General features: G+C 39.8%; 1 protein-coding gene across 2 annotated transcripts; it reads right to left on the reverse strand.

The window, feature by feature from the left end:
* Positions 1 to 562: 562 nt before the first annotated feature.
* slc25a48 (solute carrier family 25 member 48) lies at positions 563 to 5,940 on the reverse strand. 2 transcript variants are annotated; one of them, XM_089017706.1, is made up of 7 exons: positions 5,798 to 5,940; positions 4,879 to 4,922; positions 4,731 to 4,802; positions 4,192 to 4,447; positions 2,373 to 2,681; positions 1,249 to 1,382; positions 563 to 1,129 (listed from the first exon to the last, which is right to left on the reverse strand). In XM_089017706.1, exons 1-7 carry the CDS (start codon positions 5,847 to 5,849, stop codon positions 1,025 to 1,027), a joined length of 972 nt encoding a protein of 323 aa, XP_088873832.1. In that variant the 5' UTR covers positions 5,850 to 5,940; the 3' UTR covers positions 563 to 1,024. The 2 variants fall into 2 exon arrangements, with proteins under 2 accessions (XP_088873832.1, XP_088873824.1); XM_089017698.1 differs by having other exon boundaries at positions 563 to 1,382.
* Positions 5,941 to 16,465: the final 10,525 nt, after the last annotated feature.

Consider the following 16,465-nt stretch of genomic DNA (forward strand, 5'->3'; position numbering starts at 1 on the left):
CTATTTGTGATATTTTGCAATATTATTCTTGGTTTGACGTCAAATATTTGACCCCATAAAAGAGCCAAACAAACTTGATTAAAAAAAGACTACATTTTTACATTGTTAAATGTCAGTGACCAATGTTTAATGTTCTATTTTTTGGCATATTTACATTACTGTAAAAATCCAATTAAGTGTTTTAACCAGTTTAATGTAATGCTTATTTTTTTTTCTTGGTTATAATTTAATATTTACTTCAATATATTTAAATTACACTAAACCAATTGTCAGTAAATTAATCTAGTTTCTAAATGCATGTTAAAATTGTGAATAAATAATTTATATTTAATAATGTCACACAATTATAAAAAAAAAATAGGCGACAGTAAATCATTTCTATTCAATCTCGTCAGCTGCTATCCCGAATCAGGTGTGTATTATGCGCGATGGTTCCATCTAGCGGACGGCACGTAGCATTGCGGATAAACAAGTGGACAGATAGTTAAACCTTTTCCAGCAGATTTCCGTAAAAATAAAATGTTGCATGAAACACACAACCACATTTTGTATATTTATTTAAAAAAAAAGGTTTCATTGTAGAACAAGAAATTCTGGAATGGGAGTTTCTACATGAAAACAATAAGAAACTACAACAAAACATTTAACATACAAAACGGATATGTGCGCTTTATATTGGAATGCACCTTATTCAGCGGAACTACTTTATTTATTTAATATACACAGTATATCGGTTGAGATGTTGAGACGATAGAGTTGTGCCAGTAACGTATCACGGATGAATATATTTTTCTTAATATAAGAAAATCAAACTATTTACATTATACTACATCATTTTGAAGACCTTTAAAAAAATAGCTAATGTCCAAATTAATGTTGGCCTCTACGTTTGTCTAGGTGTAATGTAACAAAAATTCGCACTTGTCGATCTTGTCGAATCTGCTAATCGCAAATTCCACATGGATTTACGCTAAACCTCGTTGAGAAGAAACCAACGACGAGAATGGTGGTCAAGCCCAACAGCCTAAAAGCTCTGGAAGAACTGCAACGAGAGCTCATAGCCCAAGAACATGGTGGCACTCATGGGGAAGCCTCGGATGGCGTTTACTGTCGCGCCGCGGAAGAAAACCTACACACACAAAACGACACATAAACAAGGCATTCAATGGCGACCTTTGGAATTGGAACATTGGCATGGCATTGGAGGCGCTTACGGCGGCGACCAGCAGAGGGCGCCCGCGTGCTCACCTGTGCTCCTTCCGTCTTGTAGCTATGCAAGATGCAGTGAAGAATGCCCTTGTACTTCCTATGCAGGTGGGCGTCCGCCTGTAGGCGACTCTTGACCACATCGGCGGGCGTGGCAGTCACCCAGGAGACAGCACCTGCAAAAAAAAGGTCAGTCTCCTATCTGAACTCACTTGATGTTTATGGGAAAAATATATATTTCAGGGTTAGTGTCGTGCAAAGTACAAGTTTTATCTGGCAAAATGGATTCCATATGATGAGCGACGGTGAAAGAAAAACAGACAAACTGCTTGAGCAGATGATTGTTTGAGATCATTGTGCGTGTGGCTCCAGCTGCTCACCCACAGGAAAAAACTTATCCTGTGACTGTAGAGTGACATTGAGAGTTTGGAAAGGCGCTTATAAATTAAATGTATTATTATTATTATTATTATTATTATTATTATTATTATTATTAGAGATCATAACGCTATTCTTTGTTATTTCCTTCATTAACGCTATTCTTTGTTATTTCCTTCATTACTTGATATTTGGAGAAGTTATTTTTAGGGTTCTATTCAGCGCGGAGCAATTGTTATTGTAAATATTTATTTCTTTATTATTTTTTATAGACACCCTTTCTAGACTCCATTGAAAAATCAATAATAAAGACTCCCTTTTTGAATCAAATGTTATCATGGCAAAAGTCAACATGATCATGTGTATTTTGTTGAAATATAATGATTCTGCAGTGTTACAATCTGATGGGACTTTGTTTTTTGCATTGCACACCGCACTTCGATTCACTTGTTTTTTTTTTTCCTTTTGGACTGTTACCAAAGCTAGAAAACACTCTACAGACAACACAAATTTGTCCAACAAATCTTCACAGTTCTGGTTCTGGCTGGCACAAACTCAAAACTATGACTGATTTAAAGTGTGTTGGTAGTACAGTAAAGTCTCGTTATATCGATATCGGATATATCGATAGTCCCGGTTATATCGATACTATTTCTATGCACGCACGGAGAAAATTACATGCAAACAGGGTCGGATATATCGATAGTCCCGGTTATATAGATATTTTTTCGAACTCCCTTGAATATCGATATAACGAGACTTTACTGTATTTAAATAAAGTTTCTGACCTGCGAGTCCGCCAGCCAGCCATATGGCACAAGGGTGCGGTGCCATGGCGCCATCTGGTTTGAGGATATCACAGAAGACGGCGTAGGGCACAAAGTAGAGGGCGTAGCCGGGGATGTCCCTAAGGAGCATGGCACCGCCCCCGCGGTACAGACCCTGGATGCCTTCGCGTCGCACAACGCTGCTGATGCAGTGAAGCGGGCCACGGTACACGCAGCCGCCGCCGCCATTAGACACGTGCAGCGAGCGCACACCCGCCGGTGTGGCTGCCGCCATTTTGTGAGAAATGCCGCCCACCAACTGGAAACTTTCTGTCAGAGAACACAAAACAGAAATGTTTTTCTCGTGACTTATCAACCACAAAACCAAAAATACAATTCTGGGAATGATTCTGTGGAGAAAAAAAAACAAATCAACAATAACAATTTCAATCAATCAATTTTTTGAAGTAATGCGGAAAAAAAGCAAGAAATATTCCATGTGACTCATTTGATATTTTGTACATCATCCGTGCCATAAAGCAAAACCAGATCATCAATGTTTGACATGGTTCCTGTCAATGGTGTTTACTAATTAACATCCCTACAATGATATGAAAAGTTCATTTCAGGTAAAAAATTCACAGATAAGCTCACGTGTGTGTGTGTGTGCGTGTACGTGAGTCCGCGTGCGTGTGTTTGTAACAAGAACAGCAGGCAGTAACACGTGAACGTAGTGGTCAGATCTTCATCTTGCAAAACTTAAAACCGATCGTTGACACGCAATCACGGTGGGTGGACTCAGCCATCTGGCATTCCCCTACCAAAATATCCATCCACTTCTTTGAAGAAAAGAACAAACAGAAGCAAAACACGTGTTTGGCGCTCACCACAATAATAACAAATTTGCCCATTATTATTATTGGCATGTGTCTTTTCCACACCATAAAAATCTTTGTGATGAGGAAATGTTGTTTGAAGAAGCCAAAGCCACATAAGATATAAAGTATGATTGGTGATGGCTATTCCCGCACATTGAAATACAAATTTGAATGTTGAAGAAATACACTGGTACCTGTACTTACAAACGCCTTTTCAGACAAAATTTTCAAGTTACCAAACGCATCAAGTGGATAATATTGCCTCTTGTTATGAAAGAAATTGCAAGATACAAAAGTTTCCTGAACGCAACGTAGCTGCTCTGTCATTGGCTATTACCAAGGCTCATCCTGGCATCTTATTGGATAAGAGGGACTTCAACATAGTTGTCTGCGTTTGGATGGACGGATGAATATAAGGATGGACGGACGGTTGGATGAATGGAAGGATGGACAGTTGGATGGATGAATGGAAGGATGTATGGACGGGTGGATGGATGGTTGAATGGACAGATGGATGGGTGAGTGGGTGGATGGATGAATGGATAGATGGATAGGTGGATAGACGTATTTGGGTGGATCGACGGATGGTTGGATGAATGGATGAATGGACGAATGGGGTGGGTGGATGGATGGATGAATGCAAAGATGGACGGTTGGATGGACGGATGGGGTGGGTGATGGGTGGTTGGATGGATGGATGAATACATGCATGGATGGGCAGATGGGGTGATTGGAAGGATTGAAGGATGGATGAATGGATCGACGGTTGGATAGATGGTTGGTTGGTTGGTTGGTTGGTTGGTTGGTTGGATAGAAGAATAGATGGGGTGGGTAGATGGATGGATGGTTGGGTGCGTGAATGGTTGGATGGATGGACAGATGGGGTGGGTGGATGGATCGATAGAGAGACAGACAGATAAATAGCAAGAATTTGTGCTTGTGAATGTACATGCACAACTTACCAGCCAGCACGGCCGTATGCGTCTGCATCTGTAGGCGGATCTTGACGAGGTCAATGGGGGCTCCCAAGGCCACCGAGACCAAACCAGTCAGCATGCTGGCCGCCGCCACGTCATTCAGGCTGGTGGGGTGGCGCTCGTCGCCGTAGCGACGCTTGCAGATGATGCGCTGCGTATTGCTGAATACGCCGAACACCAGCGAGTTGTACGCCGTGATGGTGGCCAAGGGGAACGACATGCCTTTGAAGAAGCCCCGCACCTGATCACAACACAGAGATTTATAATAGTCATTTTCAAATTCGTTCTTAAATTTGACATTGTAGACAATGAAGAGATTAATTAGTCAAATAAAGTATGTAGAGTAAACATTAAAAAATATGTTTTATTTAGATTTGTATGCTCAACATCAACAAGCATCTATGACTTTTAACACTATTTAAAAATAAGAAGCACATCTGATTTTTTTCTTTCACCAAAATAAAAGAATTTTCAATTGAACTCTTCATACGTAATGATTCTTTTTTTGGACAAATGTGTCATACCGTCTCCTTCCTATAGATGGAAATGATGCAGTCGATCATGCTCTTGTAGCCTTTCCCCGCCTGCAGTCGTGTCTGCCAAATCCAAAGCCACACAGTCAACTAAAGCGAAGGACTTTAATCTGTTTTTTGCTCATTTTTTTTATTTTACCTTGACAGTGTCCAGAGGGTGTCCCACCACCACACTGGACGCCCCTGCAAACACAAACGCGGACACACAAAATCAGAAACAGATAAAATATAGCTAAAAATACAACTTTTCTTGAACTCCAATAACTATCTCGATAACCTCTACATTCTTTATTTTTTTAAACACATTTCCACCCATGCATCTTTACTAAACAGATTTGATGAGCACGTGAGATCAGTTCACATTTGACCTTTACTTTATTTCAACACGCCTTGATTGACCTCAAGGTAGCAATATTATCAGAATCAGAATCAGAATCAGAATCATCTTTATTGCCAAGTATGTAGAACACACAAGGAATTTGTTTCCGGTAGAACACGCTGCATTAGTATCGTTGTCAAAAAAAAACTGCTAAGTGGCACTATACAGTTCCATTTTGGCTACTGTTGAAAATTATCATGGCAAGCGAGCTCCTATTGGCCACAGAGGCACATTCATTTGTGTCGTCATAGTTACTTTATTTAGCCATTTTGAAACATAACTATGTATTTATAATTTGTAATTATACCCACACATACAAATTAGTGGCAGGTGTCCTCAATATGTTGACCTTTTTATTGCTAAAGAGCACTCACACATACACACACACACACACTTGCTAGGGAATCAAACTAACGAGACAAAAATTATGGAAATACAAATGATACATTGTGACTAATATACAAAAACACACACACATTGATCACAACTTTTCATCTTTTTATGAAAATAGATATATAAATAGAGTACTCTCACAAACACAAACGCACACACACAAACTAAACACTAATATACAGGAGCATATCATTTTAAGGTGTGACGTTTGCTAAATACATTGAGTTAAACACGTACGAGCACACACGCACGCTCATACACCCACATGGAATTGTTATTCACTTACCTCCGACCCATCCAGCTAGGAAATCGTCCATCCGGAAGCTCTTGGAAGCCATTTTTATCTTTTCATCCGAAAGTACACACTTATAGGAAGTCACACAAGTTTTTCGTCGCGTGGGTATGTTTGTGTTGTGAGTCCGCCGAGCCGCACCACGACGCTTTGATTGCAATGCGCTCAGCCTCTCGGCCGGGCTTACGGCCAATGAAATCGCCGACCGGCATCCTTCTAGCCAATCGAAAGACAGTTGGGTCAAGCTGCCAGCCAATCAACGCAGGGGACGCAAAGGAGCCATGAGGGAGACAAGCCAACGGGCGCGGGCACGCGCGCACACAGACACACACGTACACAGGCACACACACACACACACACACACACACACACACACACACACACACACACACACACACACACACACACACACACACACACACTAAATACCGACACATATTCAATATAAAGTATATGACATTTTTATATTATTTCTACACAATATTAATGGAACAATATCTCAATAACTATGTTCCATGGCACTCCATCTCACCATGCAGCGTTTTAGTGTTTAGACACTAGCATAGGGTAGTCAAAAAATGAGGATCATAATTTGATCTGACTGGAAGCGTAATATACTTGTTGTTCAATTAATAAAAAAGATATTAATCTAGACAATAAAAAATAAACAGTACATGAGTAAATAAGTGAATTGTTGTTTTGTTCATCAAATTATATATTTTTTGTTGGTTTGTCTTCAGTTGGACCCCTTTTGGCCTGTGTGAACAAATAAAATCAAAACAAAACAGAGAGTCAGAGAAATCCTTGCACAAGCAAGTCAAAGTCAAATTAAGAATACATTTTTGTCAATGTGTTGATGTTGGCCTTTTTTCCATTTTGAGTCAACGATAATACTTTATTACAAATTTAAAGTAGAATATAACGATTTACCAGAAATCGGCCAGTTGAAATGTGTCAAAATTGTTGAATAAGAAGGTAGCTCGATATTATTTTCTTGGCTCAAACAATCGTGAATGTGGTGAAACGTCCAATAATGAACTGTGATGTTTTTCTGTATGATAGGTCAAAGGTCATTTTCACTGTTTGAGTCAATAATCGTGTCTGTTAGCCCCCTCTAGCACGCCCCGTCCCCTTCAACTTGTCGATGTATCATAGTGTGTACAGTATTTTACTGACTTTACTTCCCTACGACTTGGCTGTCGTAGGGGAGGGGGCAGACAGGGGGGGGGGGGAATCACGTTAATCATTATGTCATTTCTCAGTATAAACACAACATTGACGCTATGCTAGCAACCTTGAGGTTAATGGCGGTCACATGTGGACACAAACACAGATGTAAACCAAAAGTGAAGAATTGTTGATTTTTCTTGAAAGGGGAGCTGAATGTGGGTGGGGGGCAATTTCAAGATGAATATTCAAGAGTATGGTGGGTGGGGGGGTCGTGTGGCTCTCAAAATGTCAAAAAAAATTCAAAAGGGAAAAGAAATATAGGCAAATATGTCACATGCTTTTTAATTGGGGTTTTTTTATTGTTAAAAGTGATGATGTAGTTTTTTTCTGAGACTATTTTAATTTTCTAGATTGCGACAAATATCAAAATAGCGATCATGTTCATTTTTTTTGGGGGGGGAAGGGGTTCCATTGATTTTTACTTTGGGATGTACCATAACTGTATTTCAAAGCATCAACGTTCTAACTTTAACTTAAGTGATTTGAATCATGACTTGTATTTCTACCTACAGCGTCCAAATTTCCACAAGTATCTGTCCTTGTACTTTTTTTGTTTTGTGTGTATACTTTTGTCACTTGACATGAATGTTTTAGGTCACTTGGGTTAACTACTCAAGCTCCCATGCCCCCACCTCCGGAGATAAGCGCTTAATAGGACACAAACGTCACGCTTGAATGCAAAGTTCCAGAAAAACAAAGCAGCTTAAAGTACTTCATCACTTATTAGTCAAAATGAATTGTGAATAACTTCCTGGTTTGGCAAATGTGAGTATCCATGAAGCTTGCTAAAATTTGAACCAAGATTTCAGATTCTCGTATATAAGAGAGCTATTCTATCATTATTGTTGTTCAGCGTTGTTTATTGTCAATGTTTGGATGTCTCTCACGTTTGTACGATATACTGTATGTACTGTAAATTGGAAGTGAAGGCGCGCTAACATTCAATGTTGCCGTGTGTACGGGAATATTTAGCCAGTCAGCATCACACTTAATTCTTGAGCAGTCAATAAAGTCCAGCAGGGCAGGGTGTTAATTTCTGACTTCATTGCTGTCCTGTCATCTGGTAAACTAGCTAGCTAGTTTGTTTGGCTCGTCCTCAACAATGCGCTTTGGACGCCATGTGGTGTATAAAGTGTGACTTCAGAGCACTTCTCTTCCTATGAGCATTTTGTTCTAACTGGATTTTTCATTTGACAGCCGAGGAAGGCGTTTGGGGTAAAAAATACAATAAGTAACTCATTCAAACTCATTGGATACTTGTTTGTTAACATAAACACGAATTGTAATTTCAGACTTTGGGTCTACAAAGATTTAATTTAACTATTTATGACTCAAAGTGTCTCATGTTTGTCTTCATAAAGGATATTTTTTTTCAACCAAAAAGGGTTTATTCCACTTTTTGGTCTGTGTCAAGATCCAAATCTTCCAAGATCCAAATCAAATCTTGCAGTGGGGTAATTGACATTTCACAGCAACAAAGTGATTAAAGTAAGAGGAAAGGAAAATTAAGGAGCATAAAAACAGAGTATATGACCTGCTGCAAAGGCAGTCACTGTCGCGATGCCATCTTGGAGTCAAGGCAACAACAAAAACAAAATAACAAATAATGTGAAACAACACAAAAGACACAGACAGTCATTCATCTTCAGCACTTTCTGCAGCCTCTTTGTTACATGTACATGAAGCAGTTCTAGATGAAAGAGGAGAGGATCAAAGCGTCCTTTTCACCAGCGGATCAGGGACGTAATAGTGGAATGTGCGTGTCTGCTACAAGCTAAATGTTGAAAGCAAACACAAAGCTGTCGCGTTCATTGGCGAAAGTCTCACATCTCCTGTCCCACATAAATCCGCTTCAATTCCAAGCTGCGACAGTTCCACATATGCATGGGTGCTCTGAATTTGAAACAGGATCTGGCTACCAAAATACCTCGAAAAATCATTAAATATTGGGCTTATTTCATTTTTAAATGATTTTCTTTTGTTTTTAATGGCCCACATAACTTGATTTTTCTACACGTGGAACTGAGAAGAAAAATGGTTGCACCTCCTTCCACTAAACTCATAATTGATTATTATGACCAAATATGTGAGCATGATATCTGAATAGTTTGACCAATTTACTGTATTTTTGGGTGTACAAGGGACACCCAAAAGCCTTGATTTTTGTTAAAAGATGACCCTGCGCCTTATAAGCAAATTTGCCTTATATGTGAAGGAATATTGAGCCCCAAACATTCTCGCGACTACTGTCACCAGCAGTGACGTGCAGTCAGGGGAGGCAGGTGAGGCCGTAATAATGCATCTAATTTCTCACAGTTTTTCATTTGTTTTTGTTTTTTTCTTATAGAACATGTTTGTTTCGTAGTCTTTTTTTTCTTTGTTGCCATTGCTCTTTGTTTTGCCATTTTTCCAACAGGATGTTCGGATCCGGAATAATCCGGATCAGCGATGATCCCACACATGCAGACACAGATGATCTGTATAAATTATTTTTGTTTTTTTTCCCAGAAAGCGCAAGACCAACAAAATACTCATTAGATAGCCGTCCTCATAACCTCGATAAAATTCCTCATGACAGTAACGAAAACAAAATCCATATTGTTAACTTGAAGGTGGACTTCAGTGAAGTAGTTGAATGAATACTACATTTTTTTCCGTGGCCTTTTTCACTTTTCCAAGCAATTTTGTCACCTTTGGCTTCCTGACATGTTAAGCACACATGTCACATGCCCTCTTGAGCACGCGTGTGCCTCTGACACCTGATTGGTTGCCTATGCCCAGGTGCACTTGACAATAAGTCGTCGTGGAAACACCACCCAAGCCCCCCCCCAAATAACTAAATAAATAAATAACACCAAAAACGTGTGTGACATTGGATTTGTACAGGACATCTGTCCAACTGCCCCACGTGAGTAAGTGACAAACTGTGACCTCAGGTTGATAGCGGGCGGGTTATCGCACACGCTTTTACAATGTAAATAGGGTTTTATTTTTGAGTCGGCCATGCGGTGGACTTTGTGGTTTGAGGGGCCAGTGAGATTGTTTGTGCGTGTGAAATGGAAGAATGGCGTAAAAACATCTGCGTGTGTTTGCCATGATGTTAAAGCCATGAGTGTTTAGCGCTCACTTGAAAGGGGAAAATAAGGGCAAACATCAAAGCACATCACCATTGTATTGAGCAAAAATGATGCAAAACAACATTGCAAACAAACCAAATTGAAGAGAATTTGATAGTTTGGCAACGGCACCTTCAAACTTAGTCATCCAGTCTCTGGTGCATTTTGAATAGCTCTTTAATAATATTGTGTTGCCGCTTATGGTGACTACGGTCTTGTGATTTTGTGGCAGTCAGACTAATTTTTTTGCAAAATTTCTGTGTGGGTTTCATTTTCAGCCAAATAGATTTTTGTGCGTCTTCTCAAGATATTTAGCGGTTTTCTGTCAGTCGAATAAACTCACAAGAATTATTTAGCGTCTAATGGCTTGGGTTGCTATTTAGGACTTGTTGATAGTTGTGGGTCTTTTTGTGTCAATTGCACGCAGATTATAGCGCACACTGTACTCATTAGTCATGATTCAATTACATATCGTATACACAAAAACACACCACACACGCACACGCACACACACGCACACGCACACGCACACGCACACGCACACACACACACGCACCCGCAGACGCAGACGCACACGCACACGCAACATTTGTCCATCAGATGGCGCCATCTCCAAATAAAAAGGCTACTGCTCAAATTCGAAAAAGCAAACGCCAACATGGCGATGCCAAATACGGTGTGTTCCTACGAAAATTATTTTATGCTGCCCAAAAACATTGAAAGTACAACTTTAGTTGTTTTAACCCGTTGTTGACGTAACTTCCAACCCAATTTTATTCCTTTCAAAGAGGAATAAAATGAAGAACCACCTTGGGTAAAAAAACAGTGTTGTACCAAACAACTTAATTCGTTATTGGTCGAACTCTTGTAAATTGAAAACAAAACTTGAAACTATTGAAAACAGTAAATGTTCATGATGCCAAATTCGAAATCAAAAAGTACAGGACACCCGAGTGGCCACTAAGGAACACATTGACTAACCCCCAGCCCCAACACGATCTTGCCCCCCCCCCCCCCTCCTTTTTTACCCTTTGTCCTTACGAGTCAATGTCACCTTTCCCATTGAGAAAAAACACCTGGCTGCATGCGGCTCACGGAGCTTTGAAGCTACACGGAATTCCTAAACAAGAAGAAAAAGCAGAGGAATTCTGAGATAGAGGATGGACACACTCACACAAAAAGGTATAACACAACCATTAGCACAACCATGCGCAATCTGTATGATTAATGTGCAGCTGACAAAGCAACTGCTCGAGTGCAACTGCTCATTTAAACACAAATAACCACACACATTATGAAAACAAACAAAACAGACATAAACACACAAATATACACTCCAATGCCACCACCCACATTAATGAAACCAACATTCAAAGGACACTAACGCACAAACACCAATAATGTATAAACAAATGACAAACGCACACAAATTACCAATGTGTAAAAAACACATTGCAAAATCACAATAATTAGATAAATACAACTACATGCGCAAATGAACAGATCATGCAAATAGCACAAAAGATAAATCAGAAAATGAACATAGCAATGACATCACCATATTTAACGAAGCAGCGCCCTGGGATTGGTTGATTCAAGAATTGTGGATTTATATATTTATTTTGTGTGTGTGTCAATCAATGTAAATGTTTTGTGAGCATTAGTGTAATTTACTTTAGTGCGTTGACTACAATCAAGTCATTGTTATTGACAAACAAGGGCAGGGGTGTCAAAGTCATTTTTTGCCGCGGGCCACATTATAGTTATGGTTTCCTCTCGAGGGCCGTTATGAATTTGGGGAACCCATTAGAATGTTTAAATCCCTTCAAATATTACATATAGAGCACACAGCAAATTAATGAATAACTCGTTTTCAAATCTGAAGTCAAGAATAATGACTTTTATTGTGGTTGACATCCAAAAATATGAAATTTTGGCGCAGATTTTAGCAATCATCATGGAATTTAACAAGTTTGATTTGCTTTCGCGGGCCGAAAAAAATGATGTAGCGGGCCGGATTTGGCCCGCGGGCCTTGACTTTGACACCTGTGGCCTAGGGCAAATCTACCATTGTGTGAGTAATTAGCACCAACATGACTCGCTGTATGCACAATCTACACTCATAGGTCAATATTGTTGTATATTTTATTTGTACCTTTTTCTTTGAGTGTGTAATATGCAGCACTTGTTATTATCTAATTTAACATGTAAGAAATATGCTAATTGTTCGACTGTATCCACTTTTAATGTGCCTGCCTCTGCCACCTGCGGGCAGTATAGACTTACAGATACACAGTAGGAATAGTCAATGCTGTGTACACCTGTTGGTCATGTTATCTTGTCTACAGGTGTTGCTCAACCATTTGTATTTATATATTCAATGCCTCTTCGGACACATATAATAATAATAATAATAATAATAATAATAATACATTTCATTTATAAACGCCTTTCAAAACTCTCAAGGACACTTTATATCGATGAATTGTTCGCATGCGTATGGTGGTCCCATTACTGTGTATGTTAGCATTATCTAACAATGTGCAGAGTGACAGTTTGTGCTCAGTGATGCTTTATTTTCCATATTTTAATATTTTTAAGGCGTGTAAGTGTGTAACTGCAGTGTTAAATCCAAAGATACTGTACGTTAACCCATTCACTGCCATTCACACATTTATTCGGGGATCGAAAATATGACGCAGAGCACCATACAAGAATTTTTTCGGGTTTTGTTTTTTCTTGCTTGGGTGCCGAAAAAGCACTGGCCATAGCCTCTGGCAATGATTTTTCCTTTCCACACGGGGGCAGCATTTCCCTTTTATTCCATGTTAGCACTTTGTTCCAACTTCAGCTGTTGTTAAAGCGCTATATAAACCAATATGTATGTCTTGCATTGTATTTTGGACAGCTGCCGTCATTTCCAGCTCATATAATTCTAGACCCATATAATTTAGGAATTAACTCTTTTTTTTCTGATGACAGAAGAGAAAGTTTCTCACAGTGTTTTGAATGTTTATGTAGTCCTAAAACTTAATATTTTGTGGGTCCTGGAATTCAAGTGACAATGACCCTGGCACTGGAGTGGAGCCTATTTTGCACATCATCTGGCAATGAATGAATTAATAAATAAGCATCATGCAATATTCTTGTTGAGGTTGTGCATATTCGCCACCAAATTTTTCCATTGGCTCGAGAATGTTAACATATTAGCATATTCACCATTTGTGTTCACTTGTGACTATTAGTACAATCATCTTGACTTTTCCACTCGTGGCTTTCTTCCTGTTTGTGATTGGTTGATTTCACTTGATATCATGTGACCTGTTCACATTCATTTTTGGCCTGAGTTAATTTTTTTTTCAATGAGGATGCGATGTGGGGTGCCAGTGATGACATCATGCACCGAGCACGACATCTAATGAACCAGTCAAGTCGGGCGACCTTTAGCATTGCAGTGCACTTTGACATTTGGAGGTGACGTGTGACATTTGTACTCACCCAAATATGACCATATATTTATTTACTTATTTTATTTATTTTGTGGTTTGTTTGCGCTCGAGGTCGTCTTAACGCCACACTTGAAAAACGACAACCTTCACCGCGGTGACACGTTGCGTCGTCAGTTGGTGAACTTTGCCCGCGGGGTCGCCAGTGTCACGCTCACCTCTATTTCGATGTCGATACTGGCGTTTCTTATTTACATTGCGTGTGATGATGATAATAATAATGATGATGACAAGTCGGAGAATGAAGATCATTTGGGTGTGTGTTATATATTGTATATTTTTAGCTTGTTTTGGAATATCAGTTTGGTGTTGTTGTTTCTAGTTTTCACTGTTGGGATGTATTGGTGTGCTTTATATAGTGGCAGTTGAACACACACGGACACACCTGTCGGGGAATTAGCAGTCCTGGCGGCCACGCCAGCGGGCGCGGGCTGCCGTAAGGCATCATGGGAGATGCTGAAGCTCCCCGAGCTTATGCGGATGGCGCTCCCTCGCCTGTTGTCTGCAACTTGTTGCCTCAGATGACCTAAAGTACTTTTCATATGTTTGGTCATTGGATTCATCAGAAAGTCTAAAGTGGAATAGACGCAACAACAATTTTCAAAATAAGACCCACCCAGGACCCACAGAGTAATAATAATAATACATTTAATTTCAAGTGCCTTTCAAAACACCGAAGGACACTTTACAATAAAAACAAAGCACACAACAATAAAACCATAAGTAAAATGATAAATAATAAAATAGCAGATTGAACTAGACATTGAAAGTAATTTTAAACAGATGGGTATTGAGTTTTAGGACTCCAGAAACATTCAATACTGCGTTAGAAACCTCAGACTCTCGTCTTTCATCAAGAAAAAAAGAGTTAATTCCTAAATTATATGGGTCTGGAGCTTGAAATGGGAGCGGCTGTAAAAAGTACAATACAATACATGTATATTGTATACATATTGACTGATATAGCGCCTAAGCAACAGCGCTGAAATGGAAAAAGGCAAATGCTGCTCCCTTGTTGAAAAGAAAAAAAAACATTGGCAAAGTCCATGGCCAGCGCTTTATCGGCACCCAAGGATGAAAAAAACCAAACCCGAACAAGTTCGGTAATGGAATTCTACGTCATATTTTCAATTCCCGAATAAATTTGTGAATGAGTTAATGACACAGTGAAATGTAAAATGAAGAATTGTGTTGGAGTTTAATATTTGTCGTCGTTCACAGACCTTGTGCTGTTGTGTCTAGTGTGCCACAAGGGGGCAATACAATTCTGTACAGTCATTCAGACACCAACAAAGAAAAATAGGTTGATTTTCCACTCCTGCGGTATTTGACTCGGTGAAATACTGCTATATTACTAACATTTTGTAGAGAATCCAATATACGCCCACGAGTATTGTTTTCTCATATTGCTAGCCGCCGTTTGTGTTCAAAGTTATGCCGTATCTAAAACCTCAGCTTTCACAGTGCTAATCATTGAACTGTCATTTGCATTATTTTTATGGTTGTTAGTCTGATGAAAATCAAATTTTTCTATGTCGAGCCATACTTTAAAAGTCTTGTACATTGAGTCCAGGTGTCGTTGTACTCGCTGGCGGGATAGCTTCACACTCATTGGTGAGTAGCATAGAAGAATAGCATTATCTGTTAGCCTTTTGAACTGCCGATCACGTCTGGGGAGCACAAGCGTTCATTAGTTCACCTTTAGCATTTGCTCATCTTTATTATTCAGCGGAGGAGCTGGGATGGGAATGGAACGTTTTCATGTGTGTGGTTTGTGTGTGTTCCCAAGGCTTTTGGCGGATGATGCGTGAGTGAGCGAGTCAACTGGACATGCGTCCGTCACACTGGAAGTGAGCTCACTTGTCTTCACGGCAAAGCCTCAAAGGTCAAAGACTTCACTGATGACATCGACCTGACACACACGGTACGTGATGTCACTCTTGTCTTCCTCGGGCGTTCAGAAAGTGAAGAAGCCCATGGTCCAAATAATAAAATAAAATAAAATAAAATAAAATAAAATAAAATAAAATAAAGAGGGTGAGGAAGACAAGTGTCACATCACTGAAAGTGTGAGCAGGAAGAAGGCTGAGGAAGAGGGATGAAGTACAGTATTATGACAAAGAGGAAGAGGGGTTAGGAAATTCTATAGCACCTTTAAAATAAAATAAAAAAACAGATGTAAGGAAAACAAGCCTGGGCCTTGTATAAAGCTTTGGGGCACTCCGCACATGAGGCATGTTTAGAAGAAGGTATGAAGAGTAGAGCCTGTGAGGGAAATGGTGGGTTGGGTTGGATTAGCCTTTATTAGTCTCGCAGTGAAGAAATTGCCATTTCACAGCAGCAATGTGATGAAACTAAGAGGAAAGGAAAGGAAAAAGTAGAAAAACAAACTACAGGACCTGCTGTAAAGGCAGCCACTCAGTCCCGCTTTGTACAGCACCAATGTCGGTGCTATTGGACATTCTGCAGCAGGATGGATGCATCTCTTGAGGAGTCCGCGATGAAAGGAAATGAGCATCGTCGCAGAGTGCCGGTGCGTATGTAGAATCCCCGCGGCTTGGAATTTAAGCGGATTTAGGTGAGAAAGGAGATGTGAGACAGTCTATTAATGGAGGGTACGAAAGGGTAACACGGGAGACGTGAAGAGGACAATGACAAAGATGGAGGTGAGTGAGTAGGACGGCGAGAACTTAAGCATAAGAAAGAAGAGGCACGGGAGGAGAAGTTGGTGATGAGGCAAACTATGAGGAGGAAGGAAATATTGGAGAACAAAAGATAATTGGAAGGCAAAAGTAGTGTGAGGTAGAGGC

Source organism: Hippocampus bargibanti, linkage group LG02, assembly GCF_051943395.1.
Source record: "Hippocampus bargibanti isolate YZ-2025 linkage group LG02, ASM5194339v1, whole genome shotgun sequence".
NCBI lineage: Eukaryota > Metazoa > Chordata > Actinopteri > Syngnathiformes > Syngnathidae > Hippocampus > Hippocampus bargibanti.